Genomic DNA, 25,076 nt, shown 5'->3' with positions numbered 1-25,076 from the left:
GGTGCTTAGATTAAAGGTATGCACCACCAAGCCTGGCCTAAGAATCGATGCTTCAAGCCCAAGCTCTAACTGCCAGCAACTCACCCTCCGGCGGTTCATATCCTCAATGTACTTCATCACTTTCTGAGTGGCCAAAATGCTCCCTTTCTTCTTGGCTATAGTTTTCAGGATATCCTTTTCAAACTCGTGCACCACTCTCTGAAGCTCATGCCACCGAATATCCGCCTCCTCGATGATAGCCTGGAAGGGTCGGCACGAGAGAGACGGGAGTTTCCAAAAGGCTTCAACAGCACGTCCTCCAAGGGCTCCTCTAGCCCCGTTGCCTTCTGTCTTGACGCAGGTGTTTCTTCTTAGGCTTAGAAAGATATCTTTAAGTACAAACCTGAGTATATGACAACTACTATTTTTAAAACATGTATGCTGGGTGGTGGCTGCACACACCTTTAATCCCAGCACTTTGGAGCCAGAGGCGGGCAGATCTCTGAGTTCAAGATTGCCCTGATCTACAAAATGAGTTCCAGGACAACCAGGGATACAAAGAGAAACCTGTCTCGAAAAACCAAACCAAACCAAACCAAAACAAAACAAAACAAAAAAACACAAAGAACAAAAACAAGAACTTTGGAAGTTAGAACATCCACAGGGGCTGGCAAACCGAACACAAGACCAGTTATCAGTCACTATTTCCATGTCAGGAATATTAGTTACCCATTAAAGATCAAGACATAAAATACATGGAAAATCTGGGTGTGATGGTGCATACATACCTGTACTCCAAGCACTTGAGGGGATGAAGCAGGGAGACTCTCATGAGTTTGAGGCTAGCCTGGCCTACAAGGTAAGACCCTGTTTCAAAATAACACAGTACCACCTGTTCTAAATAAAAATGAATGTTGGACGACATAATGTTTATTATGTTTAGCCCTATAGTTATTGCAACGATACTATTTGCCCCACTATCAGAAATAATAAGACACAGACACCTTTAGATTTTTATAATTGCCTTATTACCTTGGGTCAGGCAGCCATTTCTACCACCTCACCATCTATCTCCCAGCCCCCACCCAATACCATCTGCCTTAACCATTTTTTTCTGGGCTACCTTTCATCCATAATCTTATGAATACATGTTTTTATTCTTTATCTGGGCCTTTCCACTCCATTCTTGGAGTCCTTCCTCCCAGTCCATGTGTTCTTTCTCCACATTAACCCATCTTGGTGTCCTCCTTCCTCCTCTCTCTGTCTGTCTCCCTGTGATTCTCTTGTCCTTTAAAGCCTGGAACTTTAGCCACACCAAGCCCATTCTGCCCTGCCCAGGTATAGGCCTTTAATCAACAAATCAGGTAGGTTTACACAACAAGGATAGGTGTATCAGGGCAGAAACCAAACCTTGAGGGTCAGTAATTTGCATCAAAATAAAGCATCAAAACAACCCCCAACAATCACCAAAACTCCAGCTCATACAATGCAAAGCAGGAATCACACTTAAATCTGCGGAGATGAAGGGTTAGTGAGATGATAAAGCACTTTTATATGCCTCTGTAACTTGAAGAAAAGATACTGCAAATGAATACATATGCACAGAAGTCCTTTCAGTGTCTTGCAGAACAGTGTCTGCAAGAAATAACTAATTCAGATTTTAATTAGTGCATCATTCTAAATAGCACTATAAAATTTCCATTCTGTCTCACCTGGGACACAAAACATCTTTTATTCAGTGTATCCTGTTATATATGCCCCCCTCATGTTAATCAATTGGTAGGCACTTGGATTATCCATTGACTGTGCGGAGATGGCAGATTTCACTGTTGGTATCCAGGTTACCCTTACTTTTACTAAATAAAGGCCCCCAAATGCAAAAGAAATGATGCTGGCATTTTATTAATTTTTTTTTTTGTTACGGTTGTTGCATTCTGTACTGGTTATTGTTAATCTTGCTTTGCCCAGTGTACAAGTTAAAAGTTATTACATGTGTGTAGAGGAAAATAGAGTATAGGGTTTGTCACTATCCAAGGTTTTGGGATTCCCTGGGACAACTCGGAGCATGTCATCTGCAGATAAGGGAAGGCTTTTTGACACAGAAACATGGTGTAAAGCAACAAGTATACTTCCTGAGAGAATATGAGGGCTCTTAAAAGGAAACCCGTATGTGTAGAGAAACTTGTACTTCTGCTGAGATGGCAGCGCAGTGCTTCCAAATTCCCTTTAGCTTACCTGTACGTTTAAAATGCTGTATAACAGGGCTGGAGAGATGGTCAGGTAGACAGGGCGCTGGCTGCTCCCACAGCGAACTCTTGTTCACAGCACCCACAGGTTGCCTCACAACTCTCCGTAACTCCAGTTCTGGGGGACCTGATACCCTTCTCTGGCTTTCATGGGCACCAGACATGCATGTGACGCACAGACATACACACAGGCAAACATTCATGATTATAAAATAAAAATAAATCTTTTTAAAAAAAAACTAAATAAAATACTCTATGACAAATATGGACTGCATTGACCACTGAAGCATATTTACACATGTTCAAGAACATACACACACAACACTATGCACCACACACACACACACACACACACACACACACACACACACACATGCTTTTTTAGGAGATAAAGTGGGAAGGCACTCAGGCCTCACAGTAAATCATTCTAGTCCAGTCTTTCCTGATTTGCCAACAAGAAATAGTACCTTCACTCCATCTCTTCAGACTCCACCTGGGAGCACAGGGCTCCTTACATGCTGCTTTTAGCATGATGTTTTTCTGTTCAATCATTCTCAATGGGATCCGGCTTTTAAGACATGAAAGGTTTTAAAAACCTTCTGACTGGTTCTCAGGCCTCACTGCTGTCCTTAACCTGATTCCCAAACTGAGCTCTTCAATATAAGAGAGTTTGCCAAGTCCGGCATGGTGGGTGGCACGTGCCTGTTTTCCCAGAACTCAGGGAGGCAGAGACGGGCAGATCTCTATGAGTTTGAGGCCAACCTGGTCTACAAAGTGAGTCCAGGACAGCCAAGGCTACTCAGAGAAACCCTGGCCTCGGAAAATCAAGAGAGACAGACAGAGAAAGAAAGACAAGAGAACAGGTGCCAAGCTTGTTCCTATGTCACTTCATTCTCATGACTTCTGCCTCACCAGTGAGGCTCTTCTTTTTCCTTTCCTGAAAAAGGACACCCTTCTTCAAAGGCCACGCCATGTCCTGTGCTAAGGAATGTTTCTTTATCATCCTTGTGGCTGTCAAAGGCAGTATAACTTCATCGCATGGGAAATTAAATGAATAGATTATTTCTTCTCTGGAGGGCTGATTTTATTGGACTAAGTGAAGATGGATGTGTTGGAATCCAGAGGTCAGGTTCATGACTGTACACATGGCATATGAAGGCTGACTTGGGCATTTGCACCTAATTCACCCACTTAGACCTTAAAGTTCTGTGTTATTAAATAATTCTTGTAAAAAAAAAAAGTGAGGGCCTGCATGGTTATTGTGGTTATGGTTTTTAAAATACTTTTATTTATTTTATAATTTTTATGTATATGAGTGGTTTGCTTGCATGTATGTATGTATACCACATGTGTGCCTGGTCCCTCAAAGGTCAGAACGGGGCTTCAGAGCTCCTGGAACTGAGGTTATAAATGGTTACAAGCTGCCATGTGGTGCTGGGAATTGAATCCCAGTCCTCTCCAAAAGCAACAAGTGCTCTTAACCTATGAACCATCTCTCCCGCTCCAGGCTATACTTTTAAAAAGAATCAAATCTCAGAGACAGATGATAAAATATTTACAATAGAAAAATATGCCTAGAGCTCACTCCCTAACGTCCCAGCAAGGAGAGGCAAACCAGAGTGGTCTTATGCTAATGACTGTCATATCTGGGTGTTGAGCACATAGGGTCTGGCAATGATAGTTCTCTATGCTGGAGTATTTTTGATATTTTATATTAAAACAAGTAAAAATGGTTGCATGCACACAGCTGTTGGAAGGTTCTGTGAAGGTAGGTCCTTCGTTTGTCTCATCCTCCTTGGGTTTCTTCCCAAGGATGGGCAACGGCGTGAACCCCCCACGGGCAGTGCGGTGGAGCCCAGAGGGAAGGCTGATACCTCATGGTGCTGCAGGTCCCGTTCTGCATTAGCCCGCATGTGCCGTAGTTCATCTCTTGTGTCTTCTAGCTCCTTTTGTACAAGATCAAGCTTTTGATCTACAGTGAGACCTGCCGAACGATCCAGAGCCAGCCGGCCCTTGGATCTACGTCTACTTCGTAACTGCAACCCAAGCAAAATAAAGTCAGGATCAAAGAGGAATTGGTGATAAAGCAGCCCAGGGTAGTCAGAGCTCAGAGACCTACAAGAAGGTGCCTTGGATGGAGCCTGGGAGCCAGGGAGAAGAAAGGATGTTGGATGTTAGTTTAAAACGACATTTTCCTAGTCATCCTAAGGCACTGCACTAGGCTTATGTTTGACAATGAGTTGAATATATCTGGTATGTCTTGAGGGTAGAAATACTGAAGAACATGAATGCAAAGTACTATCCTCTCAGCCAAACCATTGCCATCTATCTAGCTTCGAGAGTCCATCACAATCAGGCCTGTGGACTGCTGACCTAACCCTCACCCGAGTTTCTGGGTACCCCTCCCAGCCGCCTGCAGGCAATTCTGCCCTAATTGCATGAGGTCTCTAGAAGGGGCAAAAATATATAGGCTGGAGAGGACTAGGGGAAAAGTTTCCACCCGTGCAGCTATGGGGAAGTCATCATCCATGCTGGGAGGAGACTTCCCAGGCACCATGCTCTCTAAGTAAATAAGCACAATAAACTCATTGCTTCCCGGGGGTGAACTGTGGTGAGTTTGCACTCTGGTTTGTGTTAGAACCTTAGGAGGATAGGACAGTTGGGGCTCATAGCTCCCTTGGGAAGGAATTTTAGAAACACCCCAGCTATAGGCCCGGGAAAGCCCAGATGCTTCCAGATGAACACGGAAGAGCAATGCATCCAGGGCACCGTGTTTAGCCAAACAGACAAAAATCACGTATTTCCCAGGCACTTAAGGGCAACGACCATAGAAGGAGGTTCAGGTAAGGTGTGAACCTCAAAGTAAGTTTGTGTGATCCTCAGAGAATAAACTTACACAGATTGGTCCTTTGAGGTAAGTCTGGCAGATGGGCGCTTCACGTATTTATGTGGCTGGGCAGTCTTTGTTGTTTGTTGCTGTTCTGAGACAGGGTCTCTCTGTGTATCTCTGGCTGGCCTGGAACCCACTATGTAGATCAGGCTGGCTACTTAAAACTCACAAAGCTTTGCTTACCTTTGCTTCCTGAGTTCTAGGATTAAAGGCATGTACAGCCATGCCTGGTTTGGACAGACCTTGTAAACTGAGTCACCAATGAAAGGATTTATTTTTTTTTAAGTGAAAGGGTTTAAACCCAGGGCTCTGTGTCTGTCAGGCAAGCATTCTCCTGCTGAGCTACATTCCCAGTCCTTGGGTTTTTAATTGCTTTGAGACATGTCTTATTAGGTAGCCAGGCTGACCTCAAACCCTGTGGCCTTCCTTCCTCGGCCTCCCAAGTGCTGAGATTACAGGTTTGCTGTTACCACTACACAAGCCTTCAGGCACCCTTCTGTATAAACTAAGGTATTCCAGAAGAGTCAGCTCCTGAGTGGAATCCCCTCCCTTGAAAGGAACTAGAGGGAAGAAATAATCAGATAGTAGAACAAGGAGGAAGTCCTACGGCCATTTGACCCAAGAAGGCGCATCGAAGGCAGATACACAAACCCTTATTTGCATTCATGGAGGCAGACAGGATGAAATAATTTTCATCTTTCGTTGTGTACCTGTGAAAATTCTGCTGCCGATATTTTATATTCCGATAACCGTGGCATTCGGTGGTCCCTGGGTTCCAGTCTATAGTAATATTTCTCGAACATCTCTGTTTCTGTTTTGAGAGCTGCGTTTCCATAGCTGTAAGATACAGGGTACCTAAGTGAATTCTATGAATAGCACCCCCATATAATCAGTATTTAGTACATCATCGGCCACACATGGCCTCTGAGAGACATGCCACTTCTTGGTGCCTCCTTCCTTCCTTCCTTCCTTCCTTCCTTCCTTCCTTCCTTCCTTCCTTCCTCCCTTCCTCCCTTCCTTCCTTCCTTCCTTCCTTCCTTCCTTCCTTCCTTCCTTCCTTCCTTCCTTCCTTCCTTTCCTTCCTTCCTACACAACAGGTATAATGACATCACCATTGTTTAAGAGTTGTGGCAGGGATTCAGTGACCTGAGGTCAGGTTTGGACCAGGAAATGATGCTGGAGTATTGAAACTATTGGTAACTGAGTCTAACAAGTCACAAGATCCAGAGTGCTGATGTTCTGTGGATGACCATTGCTGCTGGTCCCATCTTCAGATACCATCTAACTCATTTGTTAAAGTACCTCTGGCTGACCACTTTCTTGAAGCTATCTACACCCACCCACCGTCTTTGGGTGCTTCCTCTGGCTGGTGTTTCTCTGCTCTTTCACCACTGGCCCCCAGCAGGTTAGACATTCCACTGGGATAAATCATCATAAACAGAAGTGATTTTGAAAAGTGGTTTTTAAATAACCAGAGAAAACATATCTAGCTTATCTTGTGTATGCCAATATTGTGGCCCCCATAACTACGGCGCGTACATAAAACTTGCCTTTTGCGTTTGTTTTTTCTTTGGAGACAGGGCATGGTGGTTTGAATGAGAATGGTCCCCTTGGGCATGTGAAGGACTGGTGTCCATCTGGTGGAAGCGTTTGGGAAGGACTGGGAGGCGTGACCCTGTTGGAGTAGGTGTGTCACTCATTGGCTGTGAGGTTTCAAAGGCCAGGCCATTCCCAGTTGCTGCAGCAGCACCAGACCTGCCTGTCTACTGCCACGCTCCCCACTATAAAGGGAGTTTTGGTTTCCTTAAAAAACTCGATTATGTCGTGTAAATACATTTTTGTTTTAATCCCAAGTGTGGGGTTTTAGTTTGGGCTTTAGTTTGTCCACAGCTGATAGCTGCCTCCCTCGGGGTGTGGTCTTTGCCAGCTGGTAACAGCCTGCCTCATGCAGCACAGGGAGAGGCAGAGGCGTGGTCTAGGACTCCGAGCTTCTCGCAGAGCCCAGAAAGAAAAACCGTGGCATGTGTCGAGTGGCAGTTTGGAGAGACCAGAGAGACAGATGGTATGGTGGTTTGGAGCAGACAGACAGAGAGAAATGTTTCATAGAGCTGTTTGGAGGAGACTGCTTGCTGCATTTGCTGTTGACAGAGATTGGTATAGCCCCCCAAAAGCCCATCGACCCCAAACAGCCGGGAAAAGTAGAGGGACCTGTACTCCCTCTCCCCACTAACCGTGGGGGTGGGTTGGAAAGGAGAGGCTTTAAGGAACCCCAAATAAAAAAAGTTTTTAAAAATGAACACCACACCCCACCATGATCATCATGAACTTAACCCCACCCCTCTGGAGCACTGAGCCCCTAAATTAAATGCTTTATTTTCTAAGTTGTCATGGTCATAGTGTTTTGCCCCAGCAATAGAAAAGTAACTAAGGATCAGGGTATCACTGTGTAGCCCTGGCTAGCCTGGAACTTATGCTTTGGGGACCACAAAGCACAGAATTCACAGAAATTCTTGAATTCACAGAAATCCACTGCCTCACTGGTAATGGAACTAAAGGTATGAGCCACCACGCCCAATTTTAGTGTGTGCATGCATATGTGTGTGTGTGTGCACGCTTAGGGGAGTGAACCCATTGCCCTGTGAATACTAGGCAGAGGCTCTACCTTGGAGCTGCAGCCCCAGTCCTAAAACTTTCCCATTTTATCTGCATGCACATACACACACACAGATGACGAAAAGAGGGTAGCACTGAGATCTACTTGTACTGTTAAGCTAATTCCTGGACTTTGAGATCAGTACAGAAGCCTAATGGAAAACAGAGGAAAATCAAGAAGTCTTGCCTTTTCAACACATATCCTACTCTGAGTGGAGCCTTCCATGGGCCCCTGAGTCTGAATCTCTGCTGCCTGACCATAGGGAAGGAGACTTCAGGAAATGGGTGCCTCCTAGGGTGACTATATCCTAGGACAGCTGTACAAGGCTGTGGCCTATGACAGACACTCAAATGGTAATTAGTAATAATCCCACAGTTCTGGCATGAACTATTTACAGATGTACAGAAGCAACACCCAGTCCAGCCAGAAACAGGATACTGTGTAACGTCAGTACATCGGACACAAACCTCAACTACATCATGGAATCTTCCTATCCAGTTAACTCGCCATGAAGGGTAGAAAACAGGAAAACATAGAGTATTGGGCCAATCATTGTTCACCCTCCAGGTCCATGCTTAAACCCTCATTCAGCCCATGAAGCCTCAATCAAATCATTTCACTAGCTTCATTTCCACCCAGCCGCCATAATAATTTTATCTTAGTATTAACTTTGGGAAAGGGCTTAGGAGGACACCTGATGCAGGCTGGGAGAGTGGCTGCCCTAGTACCAGGGAGACACCAAGCCAAAGCTCTCTGATCTTTGCAAGGCGGTCGGGTCCCTTGCCCCTTCTCCCAGTCCCAGCTCCATCAGTGGCTTATCGGCTCAGAAGCCTGTAAGAAGCGGGGATAATCAGGCAAACGAAATTCCTTCTCCACCATAGCGGGCTGTGTCCCCGCGGGGCTGGGCGTAGGCATGAGTGGGCTGCAGGCTATAGCAGAGGCCACAGAGGCTCAAGGTGCCGGTACCTGAGCTCCTCCACCAGCCCGCACAGTTGGATGACTGGCAGCTCGCTCTCCTCCTCTGCTTGGGAGTCAGTGGCCACGCTCTCTGAATCTTCCTCAGTCATCTTTCAGCCCAGCGCGCTCTGAGAGCCTTGGGTTAAGGCACCCCAAGTCACTCTGTCTGCGACCCAGCGGCGCGTTGCCTAGACAACTGAATGCCGCTTATAGGGGCGGGGCTTCGGGAGGTCCTGCCCCTCCCTTGCGCCTCGCAGTGGTGAGGAAGCAATGCTGCCTGCCTACTCTGACGCCTAAATGCGATCCGTCTCACATGGGTAAGAGTTGCCGTTAAATTGGTAGCCAAAGTAACAGCCCAGGCTTGCCCAGAGCCTTCTCTGTCACTGAAACCATGTTAAGCCTACTTCGTGCAAATCCTTGCAAGGACCCTGTAATAATTCTATTCATCCTTGCCAATCAGAGACCCCCAAACCCAAAAAAGCTAGCAGGGGCTGGTGGAAGTTTCTGCCCCACAGCACGGTAAAGATTCTAGTCTGTGTTCGCTGCCTGCACCTTCAAACAGGCTAGCTGCAGTTTTTCTAACGTTGCTGGAAGAGAAAGAGAAACCGTGGTTGGTTTTAAAAAAAAGTATGAGTTCAAGACCAGTGCCTAAAAGAGACTGAGCAGTGTGTCTTTACTATCCTGGGATGAGGCGAGGCAAAGACCTTTTGGGCCCTTAAATGGCTTGCAATTAATGAGATAACGGAGACTCAAACAAATTGCAGCCCAGGGTGAGGATAGCAACAGCATTCTCTAGTATCCTTAAAGGTGGTTAAGACGGTAATTTTTTTAAGATAGTAAATTTTACGATTTGTGAAGCCTGGGCTATCAATATTTACTTATGAGACCTTGCCTCATCAATCAATTTAATTAATAAGTGGGCATTGTCGTACGTTGCTTAGCAACAGGGAAACACTTTGAAAATGGGTTGTCCGGCTATTGGCTCATTGGACAAACCCCATAGAGTGTACTTACACAAACCTAGGAGGCCTGCTGCACGCCTGGGCTAAAGGGCATAAATATTCATAGTTCAGCCTACCTCACCCATGGCCACGATGAACAAAGCACCCCAAGATTAAATCCAACACCAGAGAGAATGATGTAACCCAGGGATTTGGTAAACACAAACCCAGGAAGCTGCTGTTGGCATAACACACCTTACTGCTTCACAGTGAAGCTCTCTACGCAAGCAGAAAGAATATATGCTAAAATAATGAAAAAGTGTACGTTTTTACTTAAACCAATATAGTAATTTACTCTCGTTATTAAACATGTATAATATTCTATTGTACTGCTATATTGTCAGGCCACTGGCGGCACACTGGCTTTGGTTCCACCAAGAGCATCACAAACATGCCAGTAACACATTGCACTATGATGTTAGGATGGCTACAGTAATGCAGGTCAACTCATTACTACCTGTGGGAGCACAACAGAGCTTCCACAAGCGGCAGTTAGCTGTGTATGGGCCATGGAGCAGCAGATGCTCAACCTTTCCTTGTGGAAATGAACAGGGAAGCTATAACTTAAAGTAAACTCACAACCACCAATAAATCCAGCTCTAAAGGGATCTGACGTCTCTGGCCTCTGTACCTCCATAAACATGAACACACACACACGTAATTAAAATAAAGTAGAAACGATTTAAAGCTGTGTGGACATTCCTGCCTTTGGACTTGATAGACCTAGGTAGGCCTAGGTTCCTTTTCTTGGGTGAGCATATCACCCAACTAAAATTAAATAATTAAATTAAATTAAAATAATCTCTATTTTAATAACGATAACTCCCCAAAAAACTCCTACTAAAGTGCACAGAACTTAAAAATCCTGACCAGATCAAGCAGTAGGTAAAGATTCTCACTGCTGGTCCCAATGTAGACAACCCCTCGGGAAAACAGTTAACAGTTTCTGAAAGATCTAAACTACTTTACCACATGAGCCCGTCATGCGCTCTGAGATGCTCACCCAAGCAACCGAAATGTCCGCCTACAGATAAAAGACTAAAGACACACCTGGGCATGAGTGACTGTCCGCCCATAAAATAGAGAAGTGGCGTGCTGCTTCGTGTAAGGACATGTGTGCATAAGCCTCAGAATGAGGGTGGAGTGGGAGAAGTCAGACAACAGAAGAGTCCTGATACGTAGACTCCTGTGTGTGAAATTCTAGAAAACGCACGCTGTCTATGAGGACAAAACTAGATCGGCAGCTGCCTGGGCCGTGAAGATGCAGTGAAACAGGGCTACGGAAGAGGCCACACAAGGAACAGGAACATGGATATAAAGAGGCACTAAAATTTACCAAGTTGGACACTATACATTTTTTAGTATGTAAGCTTGCTGTATATGGATTATAAATCAATGTAACTATAAGGTAAATGTGCTGTTTTCTCCACTCCAGCCTTGCACACTCAACCCCTGCTGTGTGACAGGCATGTCAAACTTCACATCTTCCCACTAAAGTCATGAGCTTTTTCTCTGTTTCTCTCCAGACCCACTCTTTGCACACTCATCCTCATCTTAATAGATAATGACTTCATCCTTCCATGAGCGCAGTTCAGCAAACCTGAAAGTCATCCTAGACCAGCCCTCAAGTGCCCCTGCCTCAACTCCACAGCTGATCTTTCACCAGATTCCGCTGGCTCCTCCTTCAAAATCAATGCAGAATATGACTTCTTATGGCTGTACCCACCAAGGTCTAAGCCACCATTATCTTTCACCTAAATGACTGCAGTTATCACCTCATTGTGCACTCTGTAATGTGTCAGTAAAACCCTAAGACAGGAAGAGAGGAAAGGGACAGGAAAAGGGGCAAGAAGAAGATGAGAAGGGGGGAAAAAAAGACTAAGGGAGAGAGGGAGGGAGGGACAGAATGAGAGATGGGAGGGAGGGAGGGAAGGCTTTCCTTCTTTCTTTCCTCATATCAGGCAGGATAGTCACACTCAGCCAAGGCATGGGTTAAACACAAACATAAATGGGACACATTTGTCTCTTGGCACAGAACTCCTGTCCAGCTCACGTCCAGAGTCCCTCCTGAGGGTGTGTTCTCCCTGTGGCCCATGCTAGGTCTTCCCCTGCCTCAGTTCTTACCTAGATCTCCTGACAGTGTGACCTTCTTTCTAGTCACACTGGCTCCCTGGCAGTTCCCTCAAACCGGCCAGGCAGGTCCCTGCCTCTGGGTTCTTACCTTGACAGTTTCCTCCCCAGGACACTCTTCTCTCAGACGTCCACATGGTGCATCCCTTGGCCCGTTTCAGGTTCAGTTTCCTTTCAAGTCCGTCTCCTCCTTTCTGCTGTCTTCTCAGTCCTGGAAAACTTACCAAGTTAATGTTGAAAGAAGCGCCTGGAATGCAGAGTGGCTTGCACACGCTGCCCGTCACTGCAGCAATGTGCAGACTGCATTCCACCCCCTGCCCCTCCAAACATCATCTTTTATTTCTGTTTTTGTTTTGTTTGTTTGTTGGAGGTACGGTCTCATGTAGCCCAGGTTGGCCTTGAACTCCCTATATAGCCCAGGGTGACCTTGAACCCATGAGCCTGTTTCCTGCTCCTCAGTGCTGGGAAAAAAGCATGCACTACCACACTCTCTGCACCCGGAGAGAGCGTGCTGATTTTTGGCAAGGCTGCCAGCCATTCATTTTCCAGTCTCCACATCAGCCCTCAGCATGGAGGTGACCAGCATGCCCTACGTCCATGCCTAGCTTTTATGTGGCTGTCTGGGATCTGAATGCAGGTCCTCATGCTTCTACAGCACTTTTATCCACTGAGCCATCTCCCCAGCCCCAGAAGCAGACTGTCTTAATGGTCCAGGTTCCCAGCCATCACTTTGACGCTTGCCTCAACTTGGGTAAGCCTCCCAATGGTTTTGACCCCTTGGTTTCCACCCCTCAAAGTGGAAACAGCATGTTTTCAGTGACTGCTCTCTGTGTCTTACAAGACTGCCGTGATCACAGGATGGGGAAGGAAAAGCGTGTAGAAAACGTGAAACCGAGATGGACGCTCTGGCATCGCCTCCGCCTGGAGGAGCCACAGTTGCGGTGGTGGGTGTGGAGGCTGCTCTCGGCAGATTATTGCCTGGCCAAGTGACTCAGCTTGCCGAATTTAAATAATAATAGTGGAAGTCACCATTGTTAGCTCTCTGTGTATCTGTTACCCATTAGGTAAAGATGCCACTATTGCCTAATCAATGCACTTAACCAATCGTTGTTTCATTACTGTTTATTAAGTGCTAGCTGTGTGTTCGATGCCGTGCAAAGCACATTCTGTGCATCGTCCTGTTGCGTCAGCACTGATGAGTCTGTGAGATACAGGCTCCTCCGTGTGCCCTGTTTCTCTCATGAGGACACTAGACCAGGGAACTTAAGCAACTTGCCCGACATCACGTAGCCATTCCGGGCGGGGCTGAAATTTAAATCTTAGTTCATCTCACTCCTCTCTGCCCTTTGATCTATCTGCCCTGTTACCACAGTGGTCCTCAGTGGGTTGGATGGCTGGGACCTCTAACTCCCACACAGGAGACTTCTGGAAATATCTGAGCCATTTGTGTTTGTAGTAACTGAGGATGCCATAGGCATTAGATGGGTGTGCTAGAATTGCTGCTCATGCTAGCTTCCTAGAGCCCTCAAACAGAGATTGGTTGTCTCACAAATTCTGAAGGTTAGAAGTCCCAGATTAAGGTGTCAGCAATGGTCTTCTTTTTCTGAAGCCTATAGAGAAGAATTCTTCCCATTTTTGTTGGCTTCTGGTGACTCCTTGCTCTCTATGGAGTCTTTGGCTTGTGGCTACATCACGCCACATCACACAACTCCTCTCCGTAGGGCCTCTTTCCCTAGATCTTGTGTCCTCTACTTTTTCCTGTAAGTCTGACTGATATCAGGTTTATTTTTCATCTTTGTTTTTGCTTTAATTAACTGAGGAAGTGTGTGCATGAATGTACGTACGTGCCAGAGCCCACATTTAGAGTTCGAGGGACAACGCACAGGAGTTGGTGATCTTCTTCCACCATGTGCTACTGAGGACTGAATCATCAGGTTTAGTGGCAAGAGCCTTAACCCACCGAGACATCTCATCAGCCCTTCATTTCATTTTTAATAAAAAAAAAAAAAACCCTAATATTCCAGAACATATTAAGAGCCAACTCTAAGTACATATAATATATATTAGATATAATTTGTATTTATATATCATATAAATGTGTTTTTATAATATACTGTCCTGAGCTCACTAGGAGCTTCTAGTCTGAGTAAGCAGCTTTAATCCAGTGTGGCAAGAAGGGAGATACAGGGTGCTCCGTACGTATTTCAAGGCATCAGGACGGTTTCCTAGGGCTAGTGAGGTCTGAGCTGAGATGTGAAGCCTGAGAAATACGAGTCCAGGTGAGCCAGGCTCTTAGCCCAAATTGACCACCATCTTTGACCCCAAGCAAAGGCCAAAAGAAGAGTGGTAACCCAGAAAGGAAGTGTGATGAAAGAGTAAGAGAAGAAAGACATCGCATCACTCTTCTCAGAGTCACACGGACTGTCGTAGGCCCGATCTCCAAAGCCTCTGAACCCATTCAGAAGCACCAGGAAGTACTGAAAATAGCCGGACATCTTTGCTATCTAGAAGTTGCTTTGTTCCAACCAAGAGGCAGACAAAGACAGCAAATTCCCAGAAAGCATGAGAGTGTGCATGTGTTCACGGAGAGTGTGGCTCCCACCATAAAACTCGGCACCGGGAACATGTGGTTAAGAGCCAGTGAGAAGCTTGCCTGGCAAAGGGGCAAGTCTCACTCACCAAGGCGTTACACCGATAGTGACAAAATGGAGGGACTTAAAGACCTGCGTTGACTATTCTATCAGTATCAGACACTAACAAAAGCATCACGAACCTGGGTTCTGGCATCAAAGTGATCTGGGTTCAGATCCTGCCCCCACCACTCACTGACTTTGATCAAACTACTTTCCCCTAGGCTGCACATTCATGTGTGAATTGCAGGCCTCATGACCCCATTTCCACAAGAGCTCAGCACACAGACAGAACACGGCCCTCTGCATTCACTTTTTTTTTTTGCTTTTTCCCAGCTTCCTCCTTCATCAAATTTCTGGAGACATTCTCTGGATTGAGATGGAGGAGGTGGAGGGTGTCAAAAGACGATGGACTCTCTCGGGGTGTTCCTTTTTATTAAAGATTTGTGTACAAGAAAATGTGCACAAGCCATACGGGTACAGCTTGACACAACCTTGAGAGTGGGGGAGACTTGTACAACCACGGTGCGACTGGAGAAATAGGATACTACTTCCTGGTGCTCACGGGCTATAGACCTTAGCCTTCTGGAGACCCGTTTCAACGTCATCACTGCCAGGGTTACCTCTGAATCCAGATGTCAGCCATTGATGTCTTCTCTCTTCTAACTGACCAATCAGACAATGTCCATGTCTGACTTCTTTCACTCAGCATGTTGGTAAGCGTCAGCTGGCCCCTCCACACACACACCCCCGCGTGGGTGAGCGGTTATCCGCTACCTGCTGCTGCTGCTGCTGCTGCTGCGTATCACGTTGCCATTACCCATTCCACCATGTATGGTTTCTTGGGGTGTTTCTAGTTTGGGGCTGTTGTTGTAAGTGCAGCCGTGAAGATTTTAGTGAATGTTTCTGCTGGGTGTTATCTCAGGAGAACCGCTAGGTCATAACATATTTTGAAAAATCTCAGGTTAAGCCAGGCACGGTGGCTCCTCCCATCTCCCACTGTGTGCCCTCTTTAGATGCTGTAGGAGGCTTCTTTTTCCCATTGGCACCTATTTGATCCTGACTAGGATCTCCAGGGGCAAAGGACAGGTCTTATTCACCATACCATGATAGCAGAAAAGATGCCTTGGTTTGGGAACGGTGACCCTCTAGGTTACTTGTGGTCTTACGGGGAGGGCCTCTGCCAAATAAAGGCAGCGACTCTTCCCAAGCGAGGAGCAGTTCGAATGCCAGTCTCAGGCTCGTGCTGGCCAAGGCTGCTCCTTCCTGCTTATGGACCCACAGACTAGTTCTCAACATGAGCTGCCACTGTAGCTGTCCCTGCCTAGGATGTGCCCTGTCTTCCTGCTTAGTGAGCGGTCCCAGGAGTGGAGAGTGGCATCTCAGACCTGATGGTATCCCTTGTGCCTCCTGCACAGTGGGCAGTCCTAACTGACAGGTAAGCCAGGTAAACGTGTTACCATGTGCGGACGCTGCTCCCAACACTGATGTCTTAACTCACTAAACACATTACTGTGAAGCATCCTGCGGATGAGGTGAGGCTCGGGCAGGTACCCAATCAATGTTTGTTGTTATCAGCAGCATCAAGGCTCAGAGTCAAGAAGGCTTTGCACACTCTGGGTTTAGAATTTAGAAGACCATGTTTTGAAGCTAAAGTCTACCTTTTGTAAGCCTGTGAGGTTCCTCGGTTTCCTTTGCTGTGAGATGAAAATGAATGACACACCCTAGGGCAGATTCTGGGAGAATTAGACGATTAGTGAGGTTGAATCCGTGGTAAGCGTGATGCACACACAGCAGCAAAACTGGACTTCAGTGCACGTATACCACACCGGCATTCTGGCTGTAGTCATGACCTTCAGGATTGAAAAAAAATTTTTTTTAAAACTCAGCAATTAAGCTGGCCATAGTAGTACACACTTTTAATCCCAATCTGGAGGCAGAGGCAGGTGGATCTCTGAGTTCAAGGTCAGCCTGCTCTACAGAGCAAGGACAGCCAGGTGACACAGAGAAAAACCCTGTCTGGAAAATAAAACGAAACAAAACAAAAACAATTAGGACTGGTAGATGACTCAGTGGGTGAAGTGAGTGTCAAGGTCTAAGTTTGAATCCCCACAACCCAAAAACTGGATGGGGTTTCTTGTAATGTCTCTGATTCCAGCGCCTCTGACAAGGCGAGGTGACGACAGGGGAATTGCTGGAAGCCTGCGGGCCAGGCTGACCAGTGCCTGACATTGTCCCCCGACCTCCTCGGTTGCACTATGACATTCATGTTCCTGCATGCACACAAGCATTACGCACATGCCTATGTGTGCAGTCACATACACTACAAGGATTAAAGCGAGCTAACAATTACCGTATTTTACCTGATAAAATCACATACATTAGGAATATGCCTGTGTCATTCTGGACACCTCCCTCAGGTGTGTCCCTTCGTGACCACACTGAAATCCCAGTAGTACAGCTCTTTTTTCTTCCTTCCTTCCTTTCTTTCTTTGTTTCTTTCCAGTTACAGGTCTCTTCTAGGACTGTACCCTTTTAAACCTTGGATTTAGTAGTATCTTGAGTTGCAGCAGTATCAAAGAATTGGCATATACCCTTTACCTAGATTCCCCAAAAGTCCTGACTATTAACCATTTGCATTGGCGTTGTCATTTTCTAGGTATTATTTCTCCAAAACACTTAAGAATAATTTGTGACACCTCTTTGTTCTCATATACTTCAGTGTGCCTTTCCTAGAAACAAGGGCATTTTAGTAAACTATAAAATAGAATCAATAATTTCTTTATAATAAAATTTAGCTGAGGTCTGGAGAGGTGGCTCAGTGGATAAGAGTACTTGCTGCTCTTGCAGAGGACCTGGGTTTGAGTCCCAGCACCTCCTAAATAAATAAGTAATAAAATGTAATGAATTATAATGACCAGGAGAATGGTTTGTTGTCTAATTTATGTTCCTGTGTAAAATTTGTCTGTTGTTCTGCTAGTGCCCCATATAGTAAGAGAAATAAATGCATCATCAATGTTTTCAGGTTTCTCTGTTCTCAAACGGCACCTCAATCATTGTTTAAAAGGCTTATTTATTTTATGTGCGTGAGTGTTTTTGTTTGCATGTATGAGCTCTGTGTGCAAGCCTGATGCCTATGGAGGCCAGAAGAGGGCAGGGGAAGTGCAGTTATGTCTGTTGTGAGCTGCCATGTGGACGCTGGGAACCAAATCCCAGGGCCTCTGCAAACACAGCAGATGTTTTTAACTTCAGAACCATCTCTCCAGTGGCAAGCTTGACAGTCTTTTCTTTTTCTTGTGTGTGTGTGTGTGTGTGTGTGTGTGTGTGTGTGTGTGTGTGTTTAAAGATAGAGTCTCAAGTTTCAGTATGTAGTAGTCCTGGAACTCACTGTGTATATAACAGGCTGTCTTCAAACACAAAGATCCACCTGTCTCTGTCTCTTTGTGTGCTAGAGCCAGCCTCAGCCTTGATAGTTTTTGTTTTGTTTTGTTTTGAAGACAGGGTTTCTCTGTGTAGACTTTGCTGTCCTGAAACTTGCTTGTAGACCAGGCTGGCCTCAAACTCACCAAGATCCACCTGCCTCTGCCTCCTGAGTGCTGGGCTTCAAGGTGTGCACCACCTCCGCCTGGCTGATAGTCTTAAAGAGTAAACTCCAGTTTTTTTGTGCATAGTGCTCCTCGTTTGGGGTTTGTCTGGTGTTTTCCTGTGATTCAGTTCAGGTTCTCATGGTGGACCTCAATACCAGAGAAATGAAGGGTCACCGTGCGGGCAAGAAGCGCTATCCACGAGCGAGTTTGAACATGGGTCAGCCCCTTGGTCAAGATGGCGTCTGCCAGGTCTCTCTGCTGCAGCTGCTGTTTGTCTCTTTGTAGTTAACGAGTCATGTTTCGGGAAGATACTGTGAGTCTATTTAAATATCTTGTTTCTCACCATCCTCCACCCACCAGTGTTAGTGCTCCTTATGATTCTTGCCCAAATTCACGTTACTATAACAGCTGCCAAATGGTGTTTTTCTTTCCTTCCTTTTTTTTTTTTTTTTGGAGACAGGCTTTCTCTGTGTAACAGAGCCCTGGCTGTCCTGGACTCGCTTTGTAGACCAGGCTGGCCTCAAACTCCCAGAGATCCACCATGTCCCTGTCTCCTGAGTGCTGGGACCAAAGGCATGCGCCACCACGCCCGGCTAATGGCGTTTTGTTGCTGTTGTTTTTCCTAATCCCGTTATTCTCTTTATGTTTATTTGTCTAAATTGTGCTTTGTTTGCTTATGTCAGGATGCACTAAGAAGTTCTTTTTAAATTTCATTTATCTTGAATTTATGTATACAGTTGTTTGGCTGCATGTATATGCTTAGTGTCCCCAGAGTCCTGAGGAAGGTGTCAGGTCATCTGGACCCACAGTTACATAAGGTTTTTAACTGTCATTTAGGTGCTGGGCCTTCAATCTGGGTCCCCTGGAAGAGCAGCTCTTAATCTCTGGGCAATCTCTCCAGCCCAACTGGTAGATTCTTACTTTATTGTGAAAATTGTAATTTCTTGCTAATGTTAAATTAGTTGACACTTGAATCACTCCAAATTTGGCCAGGAGAAGCCCCTCTAAGTTGATGCCTGTGTCCTTTTGACACATCCTCATTTGTGTGTGTGTGTGTGTGTGTGTGTGTGTATGTGTATTTGTTTCTTCCCTGGCAGACCAGATGTTCATCTGTCTATGTTTCCTATACTCAAGTCTGGGCTCAGCTCTTATTCCAAAAAGTTCTGGTTCCCTTTTGTGCGTAATTTATATAATAAAGGAAGAAACTGGAAGGACGGAGCAACTAAGAAGGATGTGTGCATTCACATGCTTTGTAAACGCCCTCGCTATCTTTTATTGCCCACTAGCTGTGCGATCTAAGCACTCAGAATATTGCCTGCCTTCTTCCAATAAACACAAGTTTAGGGCTGTCAGGTGGGCAGGCTGGGCAGGGCTGGGAGGGGCTGGGCATGGTGGTGTGTACTATAATCCCTGGGCTCTTGGGATGGAGGTCGAGGGACTGCAAATTCAAGGCCAAACAGGGTTCTGCATAGTGAGACAGTTAAAAAAAATAGAGAAGAGTTGCTGACATGCAGAGTTCTCCATTCATTGTGTACTGAAGAAGCCTCAAGATGTTGGGGCACCCCCTCTTCCTTTCTGCCGTGGCTCCAGTTTGTTTCCAGTTGGCTACAGAGACCCCCATTCTCCATCAGTTACTTTCTGAGGAATTCAGTGATAATTAAAACTGGAAGCATGTGATGAAGATCAAGAGAGACCCCTGTTCCATCCTAACCCACAGGACATGAGGAGCCATCCCTGGTCCTCAGTCATTTCCCTGGTCCTCAGGGGGAAGCATCGATCAGATGCTGAAACGGCAGGTACGGAATGGGAGAGGCAGAGGGAGCCAAGAAGTGCCCTTCTCTTTGTTGTTAAAAACCGAAGTGGTATGGGTGTAGTGACATAGACTGTGATCCAAGCTGGCCAGAGCTAGAAGCAGGTGGATCAGGGCTCAAGTATATCCCCTGGTTATAAAGGGATTTCCAATGAACCAGGAGATCCTAATTTAAATTTTATTTATTTATTTTAATTGCGTATGTATGTACATGTGTGTGTTTGCACAAGTGTGAATATACATGTACCTGTGGAAGGCAGAGGAGGGCATTGGAAACTCCCTGGGACTGGAGTTTCAGGTGGTTGTGAGACTCCAAGGATGGTGCTGGGAACCAAACACAGGTCATCTGCAAAAGTAGCAATCACTTTGAAGCGCTGGCCATCTCTGCCTAGCCCTAGACTCTCAATCAATCAATCAATCAATCAATCAATCAATCAATCAATCAATCAAACAGCCAAGCATGGTAGCACAGGCCAGCACTTGAAAGGCAGAAACAAGATGATCATTAGTTCAAGGCCAGCCTAGGTTGCAGAGTAAGACCCCGTTTCAAAGAACTAAGCTAGGAATGAAGCTCCAACTAAGCAGAGGGCTTGGCTGCGGTGCGCAATGCTCTAATCTGATCCCCAGAATTACAGGGATAAACAAAGAAGCAGAAAAATAAGTGTAAAATGTAAAGCCAAGGTTCCAGAGCGCCTTGGACGGCCAGGCTAACCGTAGATGAGAACAGATCGCCTTCGGTGAAGGGCCGTCTGAGGACTTAGCTGAGGTCTGGTTGGCGGCAGGCACTCCATGCACAGCAGTAGGTACTGCGCACATGCCTAAGGCAGCACATCCATGGACGTGGCTCTGCATCAGCGCTGGTAGGCTGATGTCGAGCGACCCACCGAGAACCCAGCGTGGGCTCCAGTCCCTCGGCTTTTGCCAGCCTGGCACTGGTGTGAAGTTGCTATTGCATGGCAAAGAATGTTGCTTGAAGTAAAGAAATCTCCCTAAGTCTTTCTTGAGTTTGCCTCCATAGCTGGTAAAAGGCAGTATGCTGGGCAGGCTGCTGCATGCCTCTTATCCTAGCACTAACGGGGCTGAGGCAGGGGGATCTTGAGTTGGAAGGCAGCCTGGACTACATGGTGAGACCCTGTCTCAAAAACAGAGAGAGGGGGAAAGGAGAGAGAGATTAAGCTGGCTGGTAAGATACTAGATTCAGCCACTGTCGGGTCTGAAAGAAATCTGGGACAAATGACTAACTGGTGCTCACTAACAGACCAAAGCGCATGCTGGCCTCCAGGCTCTCAGCATGGCGGCAAGTACTGGGGAGATCCTATGCTGGCATCCTGGCTCTTCTTAGCTCTTCTCACCCAGCCCCCACCCTGAACTTCTTCAGCTCGTGGGCTTCCTTTCCCCCAGCTTCTCATTCCTATATAACCCTGTCATTTTGACCATGCACTCTTCTCTCTCTCTCTTTTACTTGCTCTCTCACTCTCTCCCCTCTCTATATCTTCCCCCCTTCCTTATGGTCTGTTCCATTCTGTCGGTCATGTTCAGCCTCCTTCTTCCTTTCCCTACTCTGGACTCTTTCAAGTGCCTCTAGCTGTACTCTCCCTCATCTCTCCAACAAAAAAACCTCCCCTCAACCACACCTGGGAGTGGTCATGTCCTTACTTTATACATCTGGAGCACTTCCTACAGCCACTTTCCTGTCTGTCAGATAGAATCAGGTGTGGCAGTTCATGCCTGCAATCCCAGCATTTGGGAGGCTGAGGCAGGATGATTGCCATAGACTTGAAATGAGTATGGACAATACAGTAAGTCCCAAGCCATCTTGGATTAAGAGTACGATCCTATCTGAAAACAAAAGCAAAAAATAATAAAGAGTCTAAAGCTTTGGGGATAATTATATGCATTTCTGTAAGCTTTGTAAGTGGTCCCTGAGGGTCACATAGAAAATGCCTAGTGGTAGGCGCTCTTGAAGTATGAAGGTAATCGAGGAAGCCCCATTGATGATTAAAACTCCTCCCATATTCCATGGGCATAGGCCCAAGGGTCCTAGATTTCATGACTCTTCCTCAGTTTCCTTCCTATGATTTACTAATCAATGAACATGGCTCCACTTGCCCAGGCTAGCTTCAAAACTCCCTCATGCATAGCCCAAGTGAAAACGGCCCCTTGTCTCTCTGGGTTTGGAAAGGATCCCTTCTTCAGGACTGTAGGGATGAAGTGCTCTCTAAGCTCTAGCTGCATGGTGGCTCAGAGGGAAAGGGAGGCGAGAGCCATCTCCACCCTCTTCAACAGTGAGTCACCCTGTCAACATGCCTTTCCAGAACTCAACTTGCAGCTGGTTTTACCAGATCCCCTGGAGATGGCTTGCCCCTGCCAAGCCAGAACCCTCGCCCTTTGCCCTCCTTCCAAGTCAGAAGCAGGACATATGCCAGCCCAGAACGCCTGAACTCCCAGACCCCTTTCTGGTCAAAAGTCCAATTTTCACTCTCACCACAGCCAGGTAACTCTTCCCCACTTTTCTGTGTTGTATTCACTTGTGAAACACACAACTTCACTTTTTATGCCTGTGGTTTCTATGAGGACTGATGTATCATAACTGTCACTCTCCAGTCACTGTTGTCCTAATATGCACACAGTGGACAAGTCGGGGTCCTCTGTGAGGTGCTGCATTCTTGCAGGTGAATACAACACACCTCATTTATCATTTCCTTTTTATGGACCTGTGGGTGGTTTCCCGTTTTTCTTTTTTTACATTTTATTTATTTTCTGTGTTGCCGTATTTTGTCTGCATGTATGTCTGTGCACCACAAGTGGGGCAGATGCTCAAGGAGGCCAGAAGACGGCCTCAGAACCCCTAGGACTGGAGTAACTGATGGTGGTAAGCCTGCATGTAGGTACTGGGAATCAGACCCAGGTCTTCTGGAAAAGCAGCCTGTGAGCTTAACTGCTGAGCCGCCTATCTATCCTCCCAGTTGTTTCTTTTGTTCTTTATCAAGATCATTTCTTTCCTTTTCCTTTTCCTTTTTATTTCTTTTCTTTTCTTTTTGGTCAAAGTCATGTACACTCATGGTTTATTAAGTCACTATTTCTAGACAAAATCAGTAATGTCCTCATTTCCTGCCTACACACAGTTTCCATCTGTGAGTTCTGATTCTCTAAGGAAAGGCCACTCTTGCATCTGTCTCTCCTGGCATCTGCCTTCTTTATTTCTGAATAAGATGGTTCCTTGTGATGCCTTGACCTCTTGACCCTAGACAAGCCTGCCTACCATGCCCACCCACATGCCTCCTCTCTCCAGTCATCCTGTAGAGTTGTATGACAAACTTCTCATTAAATTCTGTCCCATTTTTATTGCAATCAGTGAAGTATTTTTCCTGCCAATATGTGGCTCTCGACTTTAATTGCACACTGAATAACCCAGGTACCTTTAATCACAAAGCCCAGGTTGTTCTTAAATCTCTTACATCAGGCTATGTGAGAGTGGAGACCTTACTGGGAACTTTTAATGTTTCTCAAGTGTTTCTAACATTTAGCCAAGAGTAAGAACTGCTACTCGCAGGCCAAGTACAGCAAATCATTATTTTGTTTTGTTTATTGAGGCAGGGTTTCTCTGTGGAGCCTTGGCAGTCCCGGACTTGCTTTGTAGACCAGGCTGGCCTTGAAAGCACAGAGATCTGCCTGCCTCTGCCTCCCGAGTGCTGAGATTAAAGGCGTGTTCTACCACAGCTGCCTTGTGAATGCATTCTTTTCCTTGTTCAGTATTACCCACTGGGACATTTTTCACTCCTCTTTTCTCTTTCCTTCCTTCCTTCCCTCCTCCCTCCCCTGAAACTGATTGTCTGCGCTGCCAGCCATACCCACCTAGAACCTCCTGGAGGTCTCATCACCCTGCCCCACTCCACTCTTCGTGCCTGTGAGCCCCGCCGCATTCTGCACGTCTCCACCACATTCCCTGCATCCTGGATCCCGGGTCATTCTTTTTTGCAGTGCCTGATTGTTGTTGTTGTTGTTGTTTTGGTTTTTTTATTTTTGGTTGACCAAAACTCTAATAGTTTCCATGAAAGGGTGCATGGGAATTATATGAATATTTTCATTCTGTATTCAAATCTGATGGACTGAGCTTGGTTTCATGTCCTTCATTTCAAAATTATTTTTCTAACTTATTTCGGAATTAACTTTCTGAAGCATTATGTAAAAGAGCTGTTTCCTGTAAATGTCTATGACTCCTCAGGGGTTTCCTCCAGGCCTTATGCTCATTCCGAGTGCAGGAAGAGCTGCAAGAAACAATGCTCCACTCACTTGGAAACAGTGTTCCTTGCCCACTGAACGGAACACTTCTGAGGCGCATTCTTTCTGCCTGATGTCTGAAGGTCCCCAGTACCACCAACTCCAGCTGTTCTTCTGTCCACTGGCGTACTAACACAGCTGTCTATTGGCTTTCCTCCCTTCCCGGTCTCACTTCCCTAGTCCTTAGGCAGTATTCTCTGGGATTATCTGCCTTTATTTTTTTGTGATGCTGAGGATCAGGCCCAGGGCCCGGTATGTGCTGCAAATGCTCTACCACTGGGTTGCACCACAGCCTTAGCGTTAACAAAATTTTAAATCACACTTTTATTTATTTAGTATGGTGGCAGTGCTCCCACACACAGGCCGCAGCACGCATCCGGAGGTCAAAGGACAACTTGTGAAGTGGTTCTCCTTCTACCACGTGGGACTTGAACTCAGGTCATCAGGCTTTGCAGCAGGTACCTTTGCCAGCGCAACCATCCTTCTGATTCCCTGATGTTTTATTGAAAGGTTCACCCTTGCTGTTATGGGAAGTCTTAACCTGGCTCGTAACATCTACACCTTAGTTTCCTGTGTTTCTCTAATAGTGACTGTCCAGTTTCCTGCTGTGGGAAACATGAGCCCAGGTGACAGAATCCTCAAAGCCAAGTGCCCAGAAGGGTGGGTTTCACATGGACTTTCACACATCACCTCTGGCTTTAGAATCACATTCCTTTTCTGGCCCTGCCCTGTGTCTTTAGGTGGAAAGTTTCCTTGATTTATAGAACAAACCTGTGCCATTGTCCAAAGAAGTAGTTGCTGGCTATGCCACATTTGAAAGGGCCCGTGGGCGGTTACTCCAAGGACACCTGATGTGAGAAATCTCACTCCAAAGTAAGGACAGCAACAGCATTTATTTTACAGTGTGTTTCT

At 46.1% G+C, this 25,076-nt stretch overlaps 1 protein-coding gene across 2 annotated transcripts in view; it reads right to left on the bottom strand.

The window, feature by feature from the left end:
• Ccdc113 (coiled-coil domain containing 113) overlaps nt 1-8,882 on the bottom strand; it is a 28,989-nt gene extending 20,107 nt beyond the window's left edge. The window contains exons 1-4 of one of the 2 annotated variants that reach the window (XM_055621352.1): nt 8,735-8,882; nt 5,826-5,952; nt 4,100-4,261; nt 85-240 (exon numbers count right to left, since the gene is read on the bottom strand). In XM_055621352.1, coding sequence (XP_055477327.1) covers nt 85-240; nt 4,100-4,261; nt 5,826-5,952; nt 8,735-8,835 — 546 coding nt within the window. In that variant the 5' untranslated portion in view covers nt 8,836-8,882. The remainder of the gene's footprint in view (nt 1-84; nt 241-4,099; nt 4,262-5,825; nt 5,953-8,734) is intronic. The other variant, XM_055621353.1, reaches the window with a different exon arrangement.
• Between the last annotated feature and the right edge of the window lie 16,194 nt (nt 8,883-25,076).

The sequence above is a fragment of the Psammomys obesus genome, unplaced genomic scaffold, assembly GCF_907164565.1.
Source record: "Psammomys obesus unplaced genomic scaffold, mPsaObe1.curated_primary_1811, whole genome shotgun sequence".
NCBI lineage: Eukaryota > Metazoa > Chordata > Mammalia > Rodentia > Muridae > Psammomys > Psammomys obesus.
The sequence above is the reverse complement of the archived record's forward strand: the minus strand, read 5'-3'. Positions and strand labels throughout refer to the sequence as shown.